The sequence below is a fragment of the Zea mays genome, chromosome 4 (assembly GCF_902167145.1).
Source record: "Zea mays cultivar B73 chromosome 4, Zm-B73-REFERENCE-NAM-5.0, whole genome shotgun sequence".
NCBI lineage: Eukaryota > Viridiplantae > Streptophyta > Magnoliopsida > Poales > Poaceae > Zea > Zea mays.
The window spans coordinates 176673052-176694270 of NC_050099.1; the positions used below are offsets into that span (position 1 = coordinate 176673052).

The 21219-nt window shown below is 54.3% G+C and overlaps 1 protein-coding gene across 1 annotated transcript; it reads right to left on the reverse strand.

Annotated features, from left to right (window-relative positions):
- Positions 1-877: 877 nt before the first annotated feature.
- Positions 878-7426, reverse strand: LOC103654119 (protein FAR1-RELATED SEQUENCE 1-like). The gene is made up of 8 exons (XM_008680942.2): positions 3725-7426; positions 3243-3626; positions 2698-3160; positions 2347-2614; positions 1890-2230; positions 1586-1648; positions 1387-1491; positions 878-1296 (listed from the first exon to the last, which is right to left on the reverse strand). The coding sequence occupies exons 3-8, from the start codon at positions 2887-2889 to the stop codon at positions 1102-1104; spliced, it is 1164 nt and encodes a 387-aa protein (XP_008679164.1). The 5' UTR covers positions 2890-3160; positions 3243-3626; positions 3725-7426; the 3' UTR covers positions 878-1101.
- Positions 7427-21219: the final 13793 nt, after the last annotated feature.

Below are 21219 nucleotides of genomic sequence, written 5' to 3' on the forward strand. Positions count from 1 at the left end.
TCAGAATTTGTTGTTCCGGTATGTTACTAAATTAGTGTTTTGATCATGCATATATTACTCCTTCATACATCTTCTTAGCGTTAATTCAACTATTATGACTATTTCAGGATCAACCATTGGACCAACGTGCTTTTGTTCTGCATTACCTGACCTTTCATCGCAACAACAGGGTTTACCCCTTCCCTGCAGAACTGATGCCTTTCAAGTATGTTCCAAGGAAACGACGTTGTTTGAAAGCCAAGACTTAGATATCATAGCTGAACAATATTCCCTCTGGGATCCCCAAACTGTTTATGTTACTTCTTAAGTCACTTATGTCAAGTGTTGCTCATTTGTATGATACTCCCCATGACACTTATGTTTGTTGTGTCCAGTGTTTATGCTACTTCGTATCTGTATTTATTTCAAGTGTGTAAAACAGAAGTGGTACCAGAATGCCTAGTTATGCTATATGTGATGAACTTCTATGCCTTACATGTCCAGATTGTCTGATTGTTAATCGTTTCCGTCCAATGTTTGGCGTATTTCTATTATCATATTATCCTTAATATTCAAGTTTTATGCAACATATATACTTCCTTGTTTTATATACATTAGGTTCCTTTTACAAATTTACCATGCTAATTATACTAACTGTGTCCAGTGTCTATGCTACTACCTTTCTGGTTTAGATGAAGTGTCAAACCCGAAGTATGTAATACTAATTGTTTAGTTATGTTAAGTGTATTGAGTTTATATACCATTCATGTCCAGATTGGCCAATTGTTAAACGTTCCATGCCAATTTTTTGCATTTATTTAGTTTCATGTTTTGTATAATGGTCTAGTTTTACGCAACATATTATAGTATTATATCAACGCATTATATAACCCAGTCATGCAAAATATTAATTTCCTCAACTAAAACATAGGTCATTGTGCTATTACAAATTTATACTACATCAACCTCTCTTTAGTCACACTTCAAATTATTCACCCAATTCCATATGCTCAGCGGTTTATTTATTTTCTACTTCTTCATCAATACGATGTTTTTAGCAGTCGAGGTTTCATTCCATTGTGGAGCAGTTGTTTTATTGTTTAGTCTTGATCCGGCCAGGTTTCATTCCACAGACAGACACGTTCTGCTGTTATGTCCATCTGCTATTCCACACAATTGGCATCTCCTATTCTTCTTTTTTTCTCCTTTGGCACCTAGTTTCATAATCCCATCTTCTGTATTTTTTATTGTCCGTCCTTTTGGTCTTGCACGATCCGGCATACTCAGATTTATAACATCCACATTAAAATTCAACCTCTGTATAATAAAAAAAGTTATTAATTAGTATACACATATTTACATAAATTATTTTTGTACCACTCAGCAAAATCAGTTCTCAATGCTCACCTCCTTAGCTTCTGAGGATGCACCAATCTGTTCCATTTGGTCGTGTGCTACGTGACACGGAGAACTTGTATCACCAACCTCAGGTGAAATTCTCATGTTGTCCACCTATATAGCACAACCCAAACACATCATCATTTCCATGCAGCATAAACATCTATTTTCATTATATACAAATGAACACTAAATTTTGAATACGTACCTGGTTACCAGCTGTTATTAATGCTAACGCATGTTCACATCCAGTCATGGTGTTATGATCATCCTACAAAATAAAATATTTTTTAGTACATTGATTTTATATATTCATTACATACAATACTTCATGCAAGATTATATATTTATCCTTTACATTCTATTTTATGGCATGTAATTGAATTATCATCTTCCATTCCATCGCCAGCATTATTATTATTTATTTCTCCTTCCTGGTACAAATAATATGTGACCATGCATACTCATGTGTTCTAAATAGTATAACATTTAAAAAAATTGAATCTTATTACCTGGTTTTCCTCATCATCACTAACATCACATGACTCATTACATCCAATGCCTGGCTCTAATCGGCATAGAACGCCATCGAGCTCATCCAACACATCCATTGCCTTGTCGTACCCTACTTTTGACATACACGCCTGGCGAACAACTTTCATTGTTTTCGTTAGCAACATTTTCTGTCTGTATGATTTAGTAACTCCATCCTTTCCCCTGAAGCTCTTATCAATTCTTTCAAACGATATATCTTTTCTTGATGAGACAGTGTACCTTTGCAATATATACTTTGAAGGTATCTTTTCAACTTGTAGATGCATGAAAGCTCTTAAAAGATGAACACACAATAGACCTGAAAACATGAAGACCAACCATTATTTTTTTAATGATAAACATTAATTTGTACTACAATCAACAAATTATTTAGCATGCAATTTTATTCTTTTAATCAACACAATATGTACAAACCTGTATGTTCCCACTGTTTGCACTCGCATGTATACTCCCCAGCTTCTATGTCCATTGTTACCTTGAATTGATGTTGTCCCCACACAATTTTATTAGATCTTTTTGTATGTTGTACGATCCAATCTTTATCACAATCGTCTGTGTCCTTCAATATTCTGTATGCAGTGACGTATTTCATTGATTCCTCAAATCTATTCATAACAGCTCTGGTGTATGCCCTAGAGACTCTTACTTCGAACCTATACAATGTATCTGTTGTCCTTGGTCCCTATAAGACGTTAATATCATAATTAAACAACGTATTTACATAAACATGTATGCCATACATTATTGATAACAAACACGACATACCTTGCTCATCAATGCCTCCTTTGATTCTTTCATTTTCCTGCTATGCAACATTTTCATCATTTGTTTAGCGAACTCATGCAGAGGGGTGTTCACATCTACATGTGATTGCTTCACTAATCTGTTCATGCTCTCACTTCGTTTTGTAGACACCATTACCCCACAGAAGTCATTTTTAAAAATGATGGTATCCATTCTTTCCTTATTTCATATAATTTGCATAGAGTCATATCTTCATAAAGATTGAATTCCTCTAGCATCATTTCCAAGGCACATTCAAACTTATGAGGAGTTAATGGATGATGTATAATAGATTGGAATGTTGTTTTAAAATCCTTATCAGCAAACCTTGCATATAATTCATTTAAGAATGGCATAAATCTGTTCTGGACATGCCATAAACATAGTCTGTGAATTGTTTTTGGAAATACAGTTCTCAGAGCAATTGGCTTTGCAGGATCTTGATCTGCAATTGCTCACAAACTATTATTTTACTTTCACAATAAATTATTTAACTTTTTTGCATAACAAATTCACATACCACATACCTGTTAGCATAACTCTCGAACCCTCGCATCCCATACATGTTTGGAATGAATTGAAAGCCCATTCAAAAGTCTGAACTATTTAATCTCCCAACAAAACAAATCCAAACACTGTACACTGCAGATGGCTGTTAGCTCCAATAAACATGCCCAGTGGTTTATCATATATATTTGTCTTGTGTGTTGTATCAAATGTCATAGCATCACCATAATCTGCATATTCCCCCTGCATACTTGTGTGTGACCAAAAAATACTCACATTTTTCCCATCATTGTCTAGCTAAAAATCACAAAAAAAATTGTGGATTCTGTTTCTTGCATTCCATAAAGAAAACCAAAAGTTTGGCTACATCATTTGCGCAGTTTTCTCGTCTCCTTGCTGCCCTCCTACATTTGTATGCACAAAAAATGATTATCCAAACATTTACTATAGTAATATTTATGGCACTCAATATATACATACGCAACATAAAAAGATTCCTTACATGTTTTTCAAATCTTGAGCAGTTACCGGTACGTTCTCTGGCCCATCATGCATGTCTGATATAAAATCAACTATGCAATGCTGCGGCACTCGGCTATCATGCATTGCATCAACAAAATTTATGAACTCAGCATCCCTACTTTTGTTGCAACGTAAATGTTGTTTATCTGCTTTGTCAGTTATGAACTCATGGTTATGCTTTAAATTCACCAGTTCAATTTTTGCAGCTACAACCATTTTTTTCATCATCATATATATTTTTTAATTTCATTTCGGCCTTACATTGCGTACGCCCCGAATTCCTATTCCTCATCCTAGGTGTATCATTTGGTTTTGGTGCACTTTTACCTTCACGTGAACAATTTATCCACTTACTGAATGTCTTCTCTCTGTATTTCTTCAATGGAAATCCAACTTCATATGCATACCTTTTATAGAATTCATACGCATCATCAACATCCTTGAAAGTCATCCCTATTGTTGGCACTATATTTGGATCAATGTTTTTTTTCTGCAATTCATTGACATTGTTGTTTGTACCACGGAATATGATCATAACAATCTAATCAATTATTAATAAAAACAATTATACTTACATGTGAATGCAGTATTTGAGGCGTATCCATCTCCCTGGAGCTAATGTTGGACATTGGCGGTCGAATCCGTTGATGCCCTTCATCCCTATGCTTGAAGCGTCGATTACAGGCCCCAGTAGAGCAGGAGGCGGTGTAACCATTAAGTTACCATCAACAACTCCCTCACTGTTTGGACCAAGATGACCGCCATCTCCTACCATCGCCGGTGATTGTCCAGAGCCGGCCATCTCCATCGCCAACTAGTTCTCCAGTAGTCGGATATTTTTTTCGAATGCAAGGAAATCACGGATGATACTCTAAACAAGTAACTGCACCCACGTTTCCAGGGTATTTCCATAATTTCCGCAACCGTACCGATATTGTAGGTGTTTAACTTCAATACAAAACAACACTACAACTTCTTACGCACAATGCCTCAACATTTTACGCCATTCTGTATATACTATATATGCAACATTTATAGCGTACCTTTTTATGACAATCCATTCATCATCTTATTCGATATTATCTTTAACTGCCTCAATTAAACGCCATGCAAGATCCATTAATTCCGCGCCCACGTTTCAGATTACACACGTTTGCATGCGAAATCTAATTCCTATAATTCTGCCAATTACCAAATGATTCCCGCCTTTCCATTAATCCACCCGTCACGGCGCCGTTGGTTCTGCATGTCCTCTATCTCCTCTCCATCAGACCCACGCGCTGACGGCTGAGCGGACTAGACCCCCTCCACGGCCTGGGCTCTCCTTAATATCCGAAGCCCAGGGCTCCCGTTACACCTGTCCTATATATATATATATATATATATAGTTAGTTAAAGATGGATTCCTATTTGAAGAGTGCCTAACCACATGTATAAGCTCACATTAACCCGTTAATTTTGGATCCAATTCGGGGTTTTTCTTGGGAAGTTTCGGGAAGAAATTGGAATAATATCGATTCATACAAAGGGAAAAGTGCTCTATTGATGCAAATGTTGTAGCTAGAGAATAGGGATAGAGGAAGAGGGGGAAATAGAAATGAATAAATAAAGAACAAAACCAAAAAACAAGTCGAAGATAGAAGAGCCCAGATTCAAAATGAAGAAATGGAAACTCGAAAAAGATCCTTCTGATTCTCAAAGAATGAGGGGCAAGGGATTGATACCGAGAAAGATCTCTTCTTATTATAAGATGTGATTTGATCCGCATATGTTTGGTAAAAGAACAATCTTCTCCTTTAGTCATAAATAATGGAAAGTGTTCAATTAGAACATGAAAATGTGACTCAATTGGTCTTAGTTAGTCTTCGGGACGGAGTGGAAGAAGGACGAGGACTCTCAAACGAGGAAAAGGATCCCTTCCAAAGAATTGAACGAGGAGCCGTCGTACGAGGTGAAAATCTCATGTACGGTTCTGTAGAGGGACACTAAGGATGACTTATTTGTCGACTTTTTCACTATCAACCCCCAAAAAACCAACTATGCCTTACGTAAAGTTGCCGAAGTACGATTAACCTCTGGATTTGAAATCACTGCTTATATACCTGGTATTGGCCATAATTTACAAGAACATTCTCTAGTATTAGTAGGAGGAGGAAGGGTTAAGGATTTACACGGTGTGAGATATCGCATTATATATATATAGCCCTGGGCTTTCAATAAGATATAGAAAGCCCCAGCTACCCCCCGCACCACCGGACCAGCCTGGTTGCTAGCCCCCCTCTCGCATGCGTCCCATTCCTTGTATGCGCTTAGCTTGTTTTAATTTTCACGCGCGACGAATTAGGAAGCGTATCCTTCCAATAAGATATAGGAAGCTCCAGCCACTCTCCTGCACCACTGGACCAGTCTGGCCCCTAGCCTCCTCCCGCATGCGTCACATTCTTTGCATGCGTGCAATTTGTTTTCATTTTTCATGCGTGAGAAATTAGAAAGCGTATCCTTCCAATAAAATACAGAAAGCCCCAGCCACCCCACCGCACTACCGTACCAGACCGCTAGCCCCCGCCTCACGCATGCGTCCCATTTCTTGCATGCACGTAGTTTATTTTTATTTGCACTCGCGAGAAATTAGGAAGTGTATCCGTTAACCGATGCATGCATGAAAACAAAAAAATCTGATTTGAATGCTTTATTCCGTCCATAAATATAAGATCTCTATAACAACCATGCAGCTATGCTCGTTAGAAATATTTTATGATATATACTAATATCAATTATGCTACACGGTGTAGATATTTATGCAATACGGTTAGGGATGGCAACAGAGACATCCCCGTCGGGTTTTGGCTCCCTGTACCCGTCCCCGCGACAAAAAAATTTCCCCGCGGGGATCCCCACGAACTCTTGCGGGGGCATTTCTTTCCCATCCCCGTTCCCCGCGGGGATAAATCCCCATTGGAGATCCCCGTCCCCGCTTAAATTATAATTATGACATACTTTCGTTGTTTTTAATACAAAACATTGTCACTTATATGCATTGTCAGATTTAGAACTTATTATGTGTATATCAAAATAAACATATTTGTACAACGAGTTATCTATTAACAATGTAATTATTTATTTTTATTGTTATATATTACATGAAAACATCACCATATATAAGTTTAACGAGTATGGGGAACGGGGATGGGGAATGTTTCCCCATCCCCGTCCCCATTTACCCATCGGGGGAGTATAAAACAGTAACATACATCAAACTATGAAGCATAGAACTAGCCATATAATTTGACCTATCATAATATAAATAATAATTTATAAGACATTACAATATAATAAGGTAAGAGGTCACAATAAATACAAGACAATATAATGCAGTAATAAAATTATTATCATGTATTTAAATATAGCAATAGTACGTCTAGTAGCATATGACTATAAAATTAAGATGTATATAGCGACATGACACTTACTCAAAGTACTTGGCATAATCAACATAATTGGTGTAAACTTGACCATTCGCAGGGTCTTGTGCAAATTATAAATATATGTATCAAGAGTAATAGTTGGTAAGAAAATATAAATAAGATCCATAAAAGTTTCAATTAACTATAATCTATATACCAGTAGATAGATCTTGATTTTTGTCGGCGTTTCGAGACAGGGGGGTCCCTAAGCCGACGAGTGAGTGTGCTGCGTGCCCCAGCCCAGATGGGTCGAGCGCGTGGGCGAGCGCGAAGGGGGGAGAGGCGAGGTGGCCGGAGTCGAGCGTGAGAGAGGTGGAAGTCCCGCGGCCTTCGTGTTCGTCCCGCGCCCAGGTCGGGTGCGCTTGCAGTAGGGGGGTTACAAGCGTCCACGCGGGTGAGGGAAGCGAGCGGCCCCAAGAGAGCGCCTGTCCCGTCCTCGGTCCCGCGCGGCCAACCTTCTCTAAGAAGGCCCTGGTCCTCCCTTTTATAGTCGTAAGGAGAGGACCCAGGTGTACAATGGGGGGTGTAGCAGAGTGCTACGTGTCTAGCGGAGGGAGAGCTAGCGCCCTAGGTACATGCCAATGTGGCAGCCGGAGAGATCTGGGCACCCTGCTGGCGTGATGTCGTGGCTGTCGGAGGTGCGGCGGAGCCTGGTGGAGGGACAGCTGTTGGAGCGGTCGAGTCCCTGCTGACGTCGTCCTGCTTCCGTAAGAGAGTTGGGGGCCGCCGTCGTCATAGAGCTTGTGGAGCGCCATCATTGCCCCTCCGGCGGAGCTGGCCGGATGGGACGCCGGTCTTGTTCTCCGTGACCCGAGTCGATTCGGGGTAGGATGATGATGGCGCTTCCTGTTGACGTGGCGGTCTGTGCCCTAGGCAGGGCGACGTGGGGGTTCCACCGAAGCCGAGGTTGAGTCTGCCTTCCGTTGCCGTGGCCGAGCCCGAGCCATGGGGTCGGGCGAGGCGGAAGTCGTTCGGCCGAGGCCAGGGCGGAGTCCGAGCCCTGGGGTCGGGCGAGGCGGAGTTTCGTCGTCTTCCGGGTCTTAGCCCGAGTCCGAGCCCTGGGGTCGGGCGAAGCGGAGTTTCGTCGTCTTCCGGGTCTTAGCCCGAGTCCGAGCCCTGGGGTCGGGCGGAGCGGAGTTCGTCGTCTTCCAGGTCTTAGCCCGAGTCCGAGCCCTGGGGTCGGGCGAAGCGGAGTTTCGTCATCTTCCGGGTCTTAGCCCGAGTCCGAGCCCTGGGGTCGGGCGGAGCGGAGTTCGCCGTCTTCCGGGTCTTAGCCCGAGTCCGAGCCCTGGGGTCGGGCGGAGCGGAGTTCGCCGTCTTCCGGGTCTTAGCCCGAGTCCGAGCCCTGGGGTCGGGCGGAGCGGAGTTCGCCGTCTTCCGGGTCTTAGCCTGAGTCCGAGCCCTGGGGTCGGGCGGAGCGGAGTTCGCCGTCTTCCGGGTCTTAGCCCGAGTCCGAGCCCTGGGGTCGGGCGGGGCGAAGTTCGCCGTGGCGCCTTTGGCAAGGCCTGACTGCCTGTCAGACTCACTCTGTCGAGTGGCACTGCAGTCGGAGTGGCGCAGGCGGCGCTGTCCTTCTGTCAGACTGGCCAGTGGAGCGGTGGAGTGACGGCGGTCACTTCGGCTCTGCCGGGGGCGCGTGTCAGGATAAAGGTGTCAGGCCACCTTTGCGTTAAATGCCCCTGCAATTTGGTCAGTCGGTGCGGCGATTTAGTCAAGGTTGCTTCTGAGCGAAGCCAAGGCCTCGGGCGAGCCGGTGATGTGTCCGCCATAAAAAGGGGGCCTCGGGCGAGACGGAAGTCTCTCGAGGTCGGCTGCCCTTGGCCGAGGCTAGGCTCGGGTGAAGCGTGATCGAGTCACTCGTGTGGACTGATCCCTGACTTAATCGTACCCATCAGGCCTTTGCAGCTTTATGCTGATGGGGGTTACCAGCTGAGAATTAGGCGTCTTGAGGGTACCCCTAATTATGGTCCCCGACAGTAGCCCCCGAGCCTCGAAGGGAGTGTTAGCACTCGCTTGGAGGCTTTCGTCGCACTTTTTTGCAAGGGGACCAGCCTTTCTCGGTTGCATTTCGTTCCGGTGGGTGCGCGCGAGCGCACCCGCCGGGTGTAGCCCCCGAGGCCTCGGAGGAGTGGTTACACTCCTTCGAGGTCTTAATACCTCGCGCGATGCTTCGGCTGGTCTGGTCGTTCCCTCATGCGAACTGGTCGTAGCCCGGGTGCACGGTCGGGGTCCAAGCTCTCGGGCTGGTATGTTGACGCTGTCAACGATTTGGCCGGAGCCGGTTTTTGCGAGAGCAGCCCCCGAGCCTCTGCACAGGGCGAGAGGGCGATCAGGGACAGACTCGACTTTTTACATACGCCCCTACGTCGCCTTTCCGCAAGGAGGAGGGGGGGAGTGCGCCATGTTACCCTCGATGGGCACCGAACATGGTGTCTCCGGTGAGCTGCAAGCGGGTAATCCGAGTGGACGTCCGTGCCCCGTTCGTTGGGGGTCGGCTAGGGGCCCAGAGGCACGCCCAAAAGTACCTGCGGGTGATTTGCCGGACCCGGTCCCCTGGCGACGGGGTCCGAGGGCTCGATGCCTCCCTCCGATGGGATTCCGTTACAAGATCGTTCCCGCTGGTCTCGGAAATGTCCTAGGGTACCTCGGGAGCGCAGCCCGAGCCTTGGTTATGTATCGAACGTACCCCTGGTCATCCCTCGCTCGGTGTCTGAGGCGACTGTGAACCCTTCGGGGGCCAGCCTTCGAACCCCTGATCAGTAATGGGCGCGGAGCCCGAGTAGCCTGAGGCGGCCATGGAACCCTTCGGGGGGCTGGCCTTCGAACCCCTGACCAGTAGTGGGTGTCGGGCCCACGCGATCTGAGGCGGCTGTTGAACCCTTCGGAGGGCCAGCCTTCGAACCCCTGATCAGTAGTGGGGGGCTCGGAGCCCGGTTCCTTCGCGGAGAAGGATCCCTTTCGGGGTATCCCCCTTTCCCGGTCCCTGTTGCAAGAGATAGAGAAAGAGGAAAACGGAAAAGGATACGAAATCGGACGACGTGGCGTACCTTTTCTGACGCGGTTGTTACGGCGAAGGTGAAGTGTCGCGCGCTCCTCCCGTCAGAGGCGCCGCCTGTCCCGCCGCGGAGTTAATGCGACGGGGCGAGTGGTTGGCGGGGCGGCCGTTGCGCGCGTGCGATCCGTTCGAGGAACGGGTCACGGGTGCACCGTCTCCACGCCGTGAGAGGAGGCTCTCTTGCTGTCCCAGGATGGGACGTGAGCCTGGCTGACGACGTGACCGCTGCGCCCGCCCGCCTGCCACCGCTATTACTGCCGGCCCACTTTCGGTCACTTTGACTGACGCGCCAGGCTGGCGCTGATGGGTCGCCTCGAGTCGCGGCATTGGCTCCGCAACCGAAGAGGCGCGATGGTGGCACAAGTGGCGGTGCGGTTGCTTGCATGCAGCAACTGGCGCGCCGGTTGCTCGACGCGTGGGCCTGGGTTCCCAAGCTGGCGTGTCAGAAGTTGGAGAAGCGCGTCCATCTGGCGCGGTTGCATGCCGCCTGCATGGCTGCCTGCCCCTTCTGCCCGTTGGTCTGGGCGAGAATGGGGGGTCGCTTGTAACCGCTGGACGGTCGTGCGCACCACGCGCGGCGGTTTGGCTTCTTCTGCCCTGAGCCGGCTTGCATGACATGTGGGACCCAGCCCCCGAGTCGCAGGGGAGGGCCTTGGAGCGTGTTGGAGAAGACTCAGCCTGTGGCGCCTGGGGGCACACGTAGGGAGAGTTGCCTTTAAAAGGAGGGAGACTCCTTTCGGAAGGCAACCATGTCTTCTTCCTCCCTTAAGCGTCGTGTCTTCCCATCTTCCAAGCCCCCGGATGGGGGGTATCCGCCGCCTTTCCGCCTCCTCGTTGGAGGAACGCAACTCCATGGGAGTTGGTACCTCTCAGCCATCGTTCGGCTTCAAGGATTTTCATCAGCCGGCCCGGCCGTACCCCCATGCCGGCGATCACCCAGGATGGTGACCGCCGGTTTCTGGGTGGGGAAGAGCAAGCCGGGCTGCGATCTTGGTCCCACCCTCAGCTTCAAGGATGTTCATCATCCCCGCTGGGGTGGGAGCCACGCTGAGCCGGCGCTCTACCTTCCGCGCGGGTCCGCGGGTCGCCCTTTCCCGCGGCATTCGGGGGTGGAGGCGCTCGCTGGCCCTGCGGGCGGCGCGGACTTAGACAACGTGGGGCTGATCGACGGCGGGCGTCGTTACCTCCAGCGTGTCGGAGTCGTCGGCCGGGCTTCCGGCGGCCCCTCCTGCCGGAGGGTGACCGCCGCATCGTGTGCACGGGAGGACCACCCACGATTCCGCGCGCCGTTAGGGCGGCGTTCGTGTTCTGGGGTGGCCCTGCTTTTGCACTGGGACGGCGCCCTTGCGCAGAGGCCGGCGCCCCACTCGTCTGGGAGGATTTGAGTGGGGATCTGTCGGGGGGCTGGTGTCCCCTGCCATCGGCGCCGAGGTGGAGGCGGCTCGAGAAGTCCTCGTCACCGACGGGATCACTGCCACCACCCGCGCCCCGGGCCACCGCGCCGGCGTGCTTGTCCTCGCCCCTCGAGCGTCGGCGGGGGCGAGAGCAAGACCGCAGCAGCGCCGGCCTACCGTCGCCGTAGTCAGGATGGGCGGCGGCGAGCCGACCGTCGGTCTTCTGTTGCTCCGCAGGCCATCCCCATGGAGTGGGGTCGTTCGTACCTGCGGAGGGGGGAACCGGAGTTCCGTTGGTAGTGGCATCTCGAATGCCAGTGTTTTTTGTTCATTGTGGCTGTCGGGGCCTGAACATGTATGTAATTTCGGCACGGAGCCGTGTTTTTTCCTCATTTTCGAGCACTAAGTCTCGCCTGTTGATTATCCGAACCGCTTTACCAAGCATGAGTCGCCCCGTGTCAAGGTGACGGGTGAGGTATCCGTATCCCGGAGGCGTAGGAATCCCTCGGCCCGTTCGGCCTTGTTGTCTGGGGTTCCTCTAGCTTAGTTAAAGAGACCCCTCGGCCGCCCTTCGGTGGACCGAGGCCAGGGGTAGCGATATCAGTATGAACAGAGGCGGAGTTGGCTCGAGAATGGGAACCTGGTTGGCCGGAGCCTAGTCGTGTTGTCCGTCAGCGGAGCCGACGCCAAAGTCGATCAGTCGAGGCCTCGGGTCGGGCTGGCGCCCTTGGAAGCCGGTTGACCGAGGCCCCAGGGGTAACCGGTCGAGCCGCCTGCTCGGGCCGGATTCCCGGAGGAGTCCCTGGACCGCGTCGCCGCCCGAGGCTGGGTCGGACTTTGCTGAAGACGTCGTCGATGTCGAGGGTGCTATGGCTCCCTTCAGCGTGAAGACCCGAGCCTGCAGGATCAGATCATCTTGTAGCGTGTGCTTTCTGCGGCCGCCGAGGCCAGAAAAACACACCCTCGCCGCGCTTGCAAAGCTGCGTCTTTTTTCCTCTTGTTTCGAGCATCTGGACTCTGTCGGTAACAGGGATGTTTGTGTGAGCGAGAGTTGCTTTTCGCGGAAGGGACGAGTGAGGTATCCGTATCCCCGAGGCGTGGGAATCCCTCGGCTCGGTCGGCCTTGCCGCTTACGCGTACTTTCACCCGTCCATGAGGCCCTGTCCCCGACTTAGTCGAGAAAGCTTGAAGGACTGCTTCGGCAGGAGAGCTTCCGAACGTGAAGACTTGTTCGGTCCACGGAGTCGCTTTATCCGAGCGCAAGTTACTTATCGCAGAAGGTGATGAGTGAGGTATCCGTATCCCGGAGGCGTAGGAGTCCCTCGGCTCGGTCAGCCTTGGCTGCTTACGTGTACTCCGTCGTTTCCAGGATCCGCTTTCCGAAGTAGTCAAGAAGCACGAAAGAAATCCTGCTAAAAAGAGATCCTTTTTCGAGGAAAAATTCGACGCAGAGGGGGTCTCCCCCCTTTTAGCCCCCGAGGGAGGGTCGGGCTTTGCCGAGGCTAAGCCGACCCTTCCTTGACGACTAAACTTTGCGTAGGTGCGAGGTATATGAACAACTTGAAAACATCTTAAGGGTAGAATCGACGTAGTTGTTTGATGTTCCAGGCGTTGCCGTAGATTTCGCCTTGATTGTTGGCCAGCTTGTATGTTCCGGGCTTCAGAACTTTGGCGATGACGAATGGCCCTTCCCAGGGGGGCGTGAGCTTGTGCCTCCCTCGAGCGTCTTGCCGCAGCCGAAGCACCAGGTCGCCCACCTGGAGTTCTCGGGACCGGACCCCTCGGGCGTGGTAGCGTCGCAGGGACTGTTGATACCGCGCCGAGTGTAGTAAGGCCCTGTCCCGAGCTTCCTCCAGCTGGTCCAGCGATTCCTCTCGGCTGGCTTGGTTGCTTTGTTCGGTGTAGGCCCTCGCCCTCGGGGAGCCGTATTCCAGGTCAGTGGGCAAGATAGCTTCAGCCTCGTAGACCAGGAAAAACGGCGTGAAGCCCGTGGCACGACTCGGCGTCGTCCTTAGGCTCCAGACCACCGAGGGGAGTTCCTTCATCCATCGCTTGCCGAATTTGTTGAGGTCGTTGTAGATCCGAGGCTTGAGCCCTTGTAGAATCATGTCGTTGGCACGCTCTACTTGCCCATTCGACATGGGATGAGCCACGGCGGCCCAGTCCACCCGGATATGGTGATCCTCGCAAAAATCCAAGAATTTTTTGCCGGTGAACTGGGTGCCGTTGTCGGTGATGATGGAGTTCGGGACCCCGAAGCGATGGATGATGTTGGTGAAGAACGCCACCGCCTGCTCGGACCTGATGCTGTTCAGAGGTTGGACCTCGATCCACTTGGAGAATTTGTCGATGGCGACCAGCAGGTGCGTGTAGCCCCCGGGCGCCTTCTGCAAGGGACCGACGAGGTCCAGACCCCATACAGCGAAGGGCCAAGTGACGGGTATTGTTTGCAGAGCCTGAGCGGGCAGGTGTGTCCGCTTCGCATAGAATTGGCACCCTTCGCAGGTGCGGACAATTCTAGTGGCGTCAGCCACCGCCGTTGGCCAGTAGAAGCCTTGCCGGAAAGCATTTCCGACAAGGGCTCGGGGCGCTGCGTGGTGGCCGCAAGCCCCCGAGTGTATTTCTTGCAGCAGTTCCCGACCTTCGGCGATGGAGATGCATCGCTGGAGGATGCCCGAGGGGCTGCGGTGGTAGAGCTCCTCTTCGTCGTCCAGCAAGACGAATGACTTGGCGCGTCGCGCTACCCGCCGAGCCTCGACTTGGTCGAGGGGTAGCTCCCCTCGGCGGAGATATTGCAGGTACGGGGCCTGCCAATCTTGGTCTGGCGTGGCCCCGCTCTGCCCTTCCTCGACGTTCAGTGCCCCGCCCTCGGGGGCCGAGGGTACCTCGGGCTCTGCCGAGGGTACCTCGGGTCGTGCCGAGGGTACCTCGGGCTGGGCCGAGGGTACCTCGGGCTCGGGCACGTCGTCGAGCTTGATGGAGGGTTGATGCAGATCCCGGGAGAAGACGTCCGGGGGGACTGTCATTCGCCCCGAGGCTATCTTAGCCAGCTCGTCTGCGGTTTCATTGTAGCGCCGAGCGATGTGGTTGAGCTCGAGCCCGAAGAACTTGTCTTCCAGGCGCCGAACCTCGTCGCAGTAGGCCTCCATCTTCGGGTCGCGGCAGTGGGAGTTCTTCATGACTTGGTCGATGACGAGCTGTGAATCACCGCGGGCGTCGAGGCGTCTGACCCCTAGCTCGATGGCGATCCGCAATCCGTTGACTAGAGCTTCGTACTCGGCCACATTGTTGGACGCCGGGAAATGGAGGCGCAGCACGTAGCGTAAGTGCTTTCCGAGGGGCGAGATGAAGAGCAGGCCCGCGCCGGCCCCCGTCCTCATCAGCGACCCGTCGAAAAACATGGTCCAGAGCTCCGGTTGGATCGGAGTCGTTGGTAGCTGGGTGTCGACCCATTCGGCCACGAAATCCGCCAACACCTGGGACTTGATGGCCTTCCGAGGGGCGAACGAGATCGTTTCGCCCATGATTTCCACCGCTTACTTTGCGATCCTGCCCGAGGCCTCTCGGCACTGGATGATCTCCCCCAGGGGGAAGGATGACACCACAGTTACCGGATGAGACTCGAAGTAGTGTCGCAGCTTCCGCCTTGTCAGGATCACAGCATACAGCAGCTTTTGAACTTGTGGGTAGCGGATCTTAGTCTCGGACAGCACTTTGCTGATGAAGTAGACCGGCCTCTGAACGGGCAATGCATGCCCTTCCTCTTGCCTTTCGACCACAATCGCGGTGCTAACCACCTGAGTGGTCGCGGCGACGTAGACCAAGAGGGCTTCTCCGTCCGCCGGGGGCACCAAGACAGGCGCCTTTGTAAGGAGCGCCTTCAGGTTGCTGAGGGCTTCCTCGGCCTCGGGGGTCCAAGCGAGACACTCGGCCTTCCTTAAGAGGCGGTACAGAGGCAGACCTCTTTCGCCGAGGCGTGAGATGAAGCGGCTCAGGGCCGCGAGGCATCCCATGACCCTCTGTACCCCTTTTAAGTCCTTGATGGGTCCCATGCTGGTGATGGCCGCGATCTTCTCCGGGTTGGCTTCGATGCCTCGCTCGGAGACGATGAACCCTAGGAGCATGCCTCGGGGCACCCCAAAGACACACTTCTCAGGATTAAGCTTGACTCCTTTCGCCTTGAGACACCGGAATGTCACTTCAAGGTCGGAGAGGAGGTCGGAAGCCTTCCTTGTCTTGACTACGATGTCATCGACGTAGGCCTCGACTGTGCGACCGATGTGTTCGCCGAACACATGGGTCATGCACCGCTGGTACGTCGCGCCCGCATTCCTCAAACCGAACGGCATGGTGACATAGCAGTACATGCCGAACGGCGTGATGAAAGAAGTCGCGAGCTGGTCGGACTCTTTCATCCGGATCTGGTGATACCCTGAGTAGGCATCGAGGAAGGACAGGGTTTCGCACCCAGCGGTGGAATCCACGATTTGGTCGATGCGAGGCAGAGGGTAGGGAACCTTCGGACATGCTTTGTTGAGACCAGTGTAGTCTACACACATCCGCCATTTCCCCCCTTTCTTCCTCACAAGCACAGGGTTGGCAAGCCATTCGGGATGGAATACCTCTTTGATGAACCCTGCTGCCATCAGCTTGTGGATCTCTTCGCCAATCACTCTGCGCTTCTCCTCGTCGAATCGGCGCAGAGGCTGTCTGATGGGTCGGGCTCCGGCCCGAATATCCAGCGAGTGCTCGGCGACATCCCTCGGTATGCCGGGCATGTCCGAGGGACTCCACGCAAAGACGTCGGCGTTTGCGCGGAGAAAGTCGACGAGCACTGCTTCCTATTTGGGGTCGAGCCCGGAACCGATCCGGACCTGCTTGGTGGTGTCGCTGCTGGGGTCGAGAGGGACGGCCTTGACCGTCTCCGCTGGCTCGAAGTTGCCGGCGTGGCGCTTCACGTCTGGCACCTCCTTGGAGAGGTTCTCCAGGTCGGCGATGAGGGCCTCGGACTCGGCGAGGGCCTCGGCGTACTCCACGCACTCCACGTCGCATTCGAACGCGTGTTTGTACGTGGGGCCGACGGTGATGACCCCGTTGGGGCCCGGCATCTTGAGCTTCAAGTAGGTGTAGTTGGGGACGGCCATGAACTTCGCGTAGCATGGCCTCCCTAGCACGGCGTGGTAGGTTCCTCGGAACCCGACCACCTCGAACGTCAGGGTCTCCCTTCGGAAGTTGGAGGGTGTCCCGAAGCAGACGGGGAGGTCGAGTCGCCCGAGGGGCTGGACGTGCTTCCCAGGGATGATCCCGTGGAAGGGCGCAGCGCCTGCTCGGACGGAGGACAGATCGACGCGCAGGAGCTTGAGGGTCTCGGCGTAGATGATGTTGAGGCAGCTGCCCCCATCCATCAGGACCTTGGTGAGCCTGACATCGCCGACAACGGGGTCGACGACGAGCGGGTATTTCCCCGGGCTCGGCACATGATCGGGGTGGTCGACCTGGTCGAAAGTGATGGGCTTGTCGGACCAGTCTAGGTAGACTGGCGCCGCCACCTTCACCGAGCAGACCTCCCGGCGCTCTTGCTTGCGGTGCCGAGCCGAGGTATTCGCCGCATGCCCTCCATAGATCATGAAGCAGTCGCGGACCTCGGGGAATTCTCCTGCTAGGTGATCTTCGTTCTTGTCGTCGTCGCGGGCCCTGCCACCCTCGGCGGGTGGCCCGGCCCTGTGGAAGTGACGCCGAAGCATAACGCACTCCTCGAGGGTGTGCTTGACGGGCCCCTGATGGTAGGGGCACGGCTCCTTGAGCATCTTGTCGAAGAGGTTTGCACCTCCGGGGGGCTTCCGAGGGTTCTTATACTCGGCGGCGGCGACAAGGTCCGCGTCAGCGGCGTCGCGTTTCGATTGCGACTTCTTCTTGCCTTTCTTCTTGGCGCCGCGCGGAGCAGACGCCTCGGGAGCTTCTTCCGATGGGCGACCCTGGGGCTGCTTGTCCTTTCGGAAGATAGCCTCGACCGCCTCCTGGCCAGAGGCGAACTTGGTGGCGATGTCCATCAGCTCGCTCGCCCTGGTGGGGGTTTTGCGACCCAGCTTGCTCACCAGGTCGCGGCAAGTGGTGCCGGCGAGGAACGCGCCGATGACATCCGAGTCGGTGATGTTGGGCAGCTCGGTGCGCTGCTTCGAGAATCGCCGGATGTAGTCCCAGAGCGACTCCCCCGGCTGTTGCCGGCAGCTTCGAAGGTCCCAGGAATTCCCGGGGCGCACGTATGTGCCCTGGAAATTGCCAACGAAGACTTGGACCAAGTCGTCCCAGTTGGAGATCTGCCCCGGAGGCAGGTGCTCCAACCAGGCGCGAGCAGTGTCGGAGAGGAACAGGGGGAGGTTACGGATGATGAGGTTGTCGTCGTCCGTTCCACCCAGTTGGCAGGCAAGGCGGTAGTCCGCGAGCCACAGTTCCGGTCTCGTTTCCCCCGAGTACTTCGTGATAGTAGTCGGGGGTCGGAACCGGGTCGGGAATGGCGCCCGTCGGATGGCCCGACTGAAGGCCTGCGGACCGGGTGGTTCGGGCGAGGGACTCTGATCCTCCCCGCTGTCGTAGCGCCCCCCACGCCTGGGGTGGTAGCCTCGGCGCACCCTTTCGTCGAGGTGAGCCCGACGGTCGCGTCGATGGTGCTCGTTGCCGAGGTGGCCCGGGGCCGCAGGCGCGGTGTCGCGCGTGCGCCCGGTGTAGACCGAGGCTTCCTGCATGAATCGGGAAGTCGCGGCATGAGGTTCCGAGGGATAACCTTGCCTTCGGGAGGCAGTGCTCTCGGCCCGTCGGGCCGCAGCGCCTTCCAGGAGATTCTTGAGTTCTCCCTGGATTCGCCGACCCTCGGTGGTTGACGGCTCCGGCATCGCGCGGATGAGCATTGCTGCGGTTGCCAGGTTCTGACCAACCCCGCTGGATGCGGGCGGCGGCCTGATCCTGACATCGTTGGCGACGCGGTGCTGGAGACCTTGGGGCAGGTGACGTATTTCTCCGGCCAGGGGTTGGCCCACCCATGCTTGTCCGACGTCCTGACGGATCGGCTCAAGCGCTCCTGTTCCCTCGTTGAGCCTGGCCTGCGCCTCGCGGACTTGCTCGAGTTGTGGGTCGTAACCCCCCGCCGGAGCGGGGACCACAGCTAGCTCCTGTGGGATGTCGGCGCGAGGCACCGGCCTAGGGAGATCACCGTCCTCCGGCATGCCAAGATGGTTGCCTTCGGAGGGATCCCCTAGCTCGATGTGGAAACATTCGCGGCTTGGGTCGTAGCTCTCGTCGCCAAGGCTGCGGCTTCCATCGGAACAGTCGGATAGGCAGTAGTCACATGCGGTCATGAAGTCCCGCACGGCACTGGGGTTGCCAAGTCCGGAGAAATCCCAACCGATGCTGGGATCGTCATCTTCCTCGGACCCAGAGGGCCCGTAGGTCGAGACGTCCGTCAGTCGGTCTCAAGGCGACCGCATACGGAACCTCAGTGGGGTTGCACTCGCCTCAATGAGAGCGCCCGCCAAAACGAGGTCGTTTGGCGGGTTGAGGCCGAGTCGAAATGACGCAAGATGGGAGTTAGTTGGTACCTTTTTGTCGACGAGGAGCGACGTAGTCACATCGGGGACTGGTTGCACCGTCATCTCTGGTTCGAGGGCGACGTCCTGCAGGCTTTCTGCGAGCGCGCCGGCGTCGTCTTCTTGCTCGGGGTCAGCGTGCCGCGGGGGGACGGCGCTTGCCTCCGTCTTGAACGCGAGGTCGACGTCCGGCGTGCCTTCCGTCGGGGCGTCGGGGGCGTCGATTCGCTCGACGGCCGACGAAGCGCGGCCTCCCACCTGGCCTTGACGGCCCCGCCTCCTCCTCCGTTGGCGGGGGAGAGAACGGAGCGAGCCCGAATGTTGCCCTTCCACCACGCGGGGAAGACGTCGTCGATTCCGCCGCCGGCGGGCGGGTTGTCGGCCGCCATTGTCGTAGTCGCGCGGCGGTGGAAGAAGTATCATGTCGTAGCTGCCGTCGAAGGACATGAACTCAAGAGTCCCGAAACGAAGCACCGTCCCGGGCCGGAGAGGTTGCTGGAGACTGCCCATCTGGAGCTTGACGGGGAGCTGTTCGTCAGCACGCAGCAGGCCCCTACCTAGCGCGCCAACTGTCGGTGTTTCGAGACAGGGGGGGTCCCTAAGCCGACGAGTGAGTGTGCTGCGTGCCCCAGCCCAGATGGGTCGAGCGCGTGGGCGAGCGCGAAGGGGGGAGAGGCGAGGTGGCCGGAGTCGAGCGTGAGAGAGGTGGAAGTCCCGCGGCCTTCGTGTTCGTCCCGCGCCCAGGTCGGGTGCGCTTGCAGTAGGGGGGTTACAAGCGTCCACGCGGGTGAGGGAAGCGAGCGGCCCCAAGAGAGCGTCTGTCCCGTCCTCGGTCCCGCGCGGCCAACCTTCTCTAAGAAGGCCCTGGTCCTCCCTTTTATAGTCGTAAGGAGAGGACCCAGGTGTACAATGGGGGGTGTAGCAGAGTGCTATGTGTCTAGCGGAGGGAGAGCTAGCGCCCTAGGTACATGCCAATGTGGCAGCCGGAGAGATCTGGGCACCCTGCTGGCGTGATGTCGTGGCTGTCGGAGGTGCGGCGGAGCCTGGTGGAGGGACAGCTGTTGGAGCGGTCGAGTCCCTGCTGACGTCGTCCTGCTTCCGTAAGAGAGTTGGGGGCCGCCGTCGTCATAGAGCTTGTGGAGCGCCATCATTGCCCCTCCGGCGGAGCTGGCCGGATGGGACGCCGGTCTTGTTCTCCGTGACCCGAGTCGATTCGGGGTAGGATGATGATGGCGCTTCCTGTTGACGTGGCGGTCTGTGCCCTAGGCAGGGCGACGTGGGGGTTCCTCCGAAGCCGAGGTTGAGTCTGCCTTCCGTTGCCGTGGCCGAGCCCGAGCCATGGGGTCGGGCGAGGCGGAAGTCGTTCGGCCGAGGCCAGGGCGGAGTCCGAGCCCTGGGGTCGGGCGAGGCGGAGTTTCGTCGTCTTCCGGGTCTTAGCCCGAGTCCGAGCCCTGGGGTCGGGCGAAGCGGAGTTTCGTCGTCTTCCGGGTCTTAGCCCGAGTCCGAGCCCTGGGGTCGGGCGGAGCGGAGTTCGTCGTCTTCCGGGTCTTAGCCCGAGTCCGAGCCCTGGGGTCGGGCGAAGCGGAGTTTCGTCGTCTTCCGGGTCTTAGCCCGAGTCCGAGCCCTGGGGTCGGGCGGAGCGGAGTTCGCCGTCTTCCGGGTCTTAGCCCGAGTCCGAGCCCTGGGGTCGGGCGGAGCGGAGTTCGCCGTCTTCCGGGTCTTAGCCCGAGTCCGAGCCCTGGGGTCGGGCGGAGCGGAGTTCGCCGTCTTCCGGGTCTTAGCCCGAGTCCGAGCCCTGGGGTCGGGCGGGGCGGAGTTCGCCGTCTTCCGGGTCTTAGCCCGAGTCCGAGCCCTGGGGTCGGGCGGGGCGGAGTTCGCCGTGGCGCCTTTGGCAAGGCCTGACTGCCTGTCAGACTCACTCTGTCGAGTGGCACTGCAGTCGGAGTGGCGCAGGCGGCGCTGTCCTTCTGTCAGACTGGCCA

Excerpts from the sequence above, each read along its gene's own strand:
- LOC103654119 (XM_008680942.2), bottom strand. The coding sequence starts at position 2,889 with ATGGATACCATCATTTTTAAAAATGACTTCTGTGGGGTAATGGTGTCT. Across the intron at positions 2,615-2,697 it reads AGGAGGCATTGATGAGCAAG|GGACCAAGGACAACAGATAC; the intron begins GTATGTCGTGTT and ends AACGTCTTATAG. Across the intron at positions 2,231-2,346 it reads CAAACAGTGGGAACATACAG|GTCTATTGTGTGTTCATCTT; the intron begins GTTTGTACATAT and ends TCATGTTTTCAG.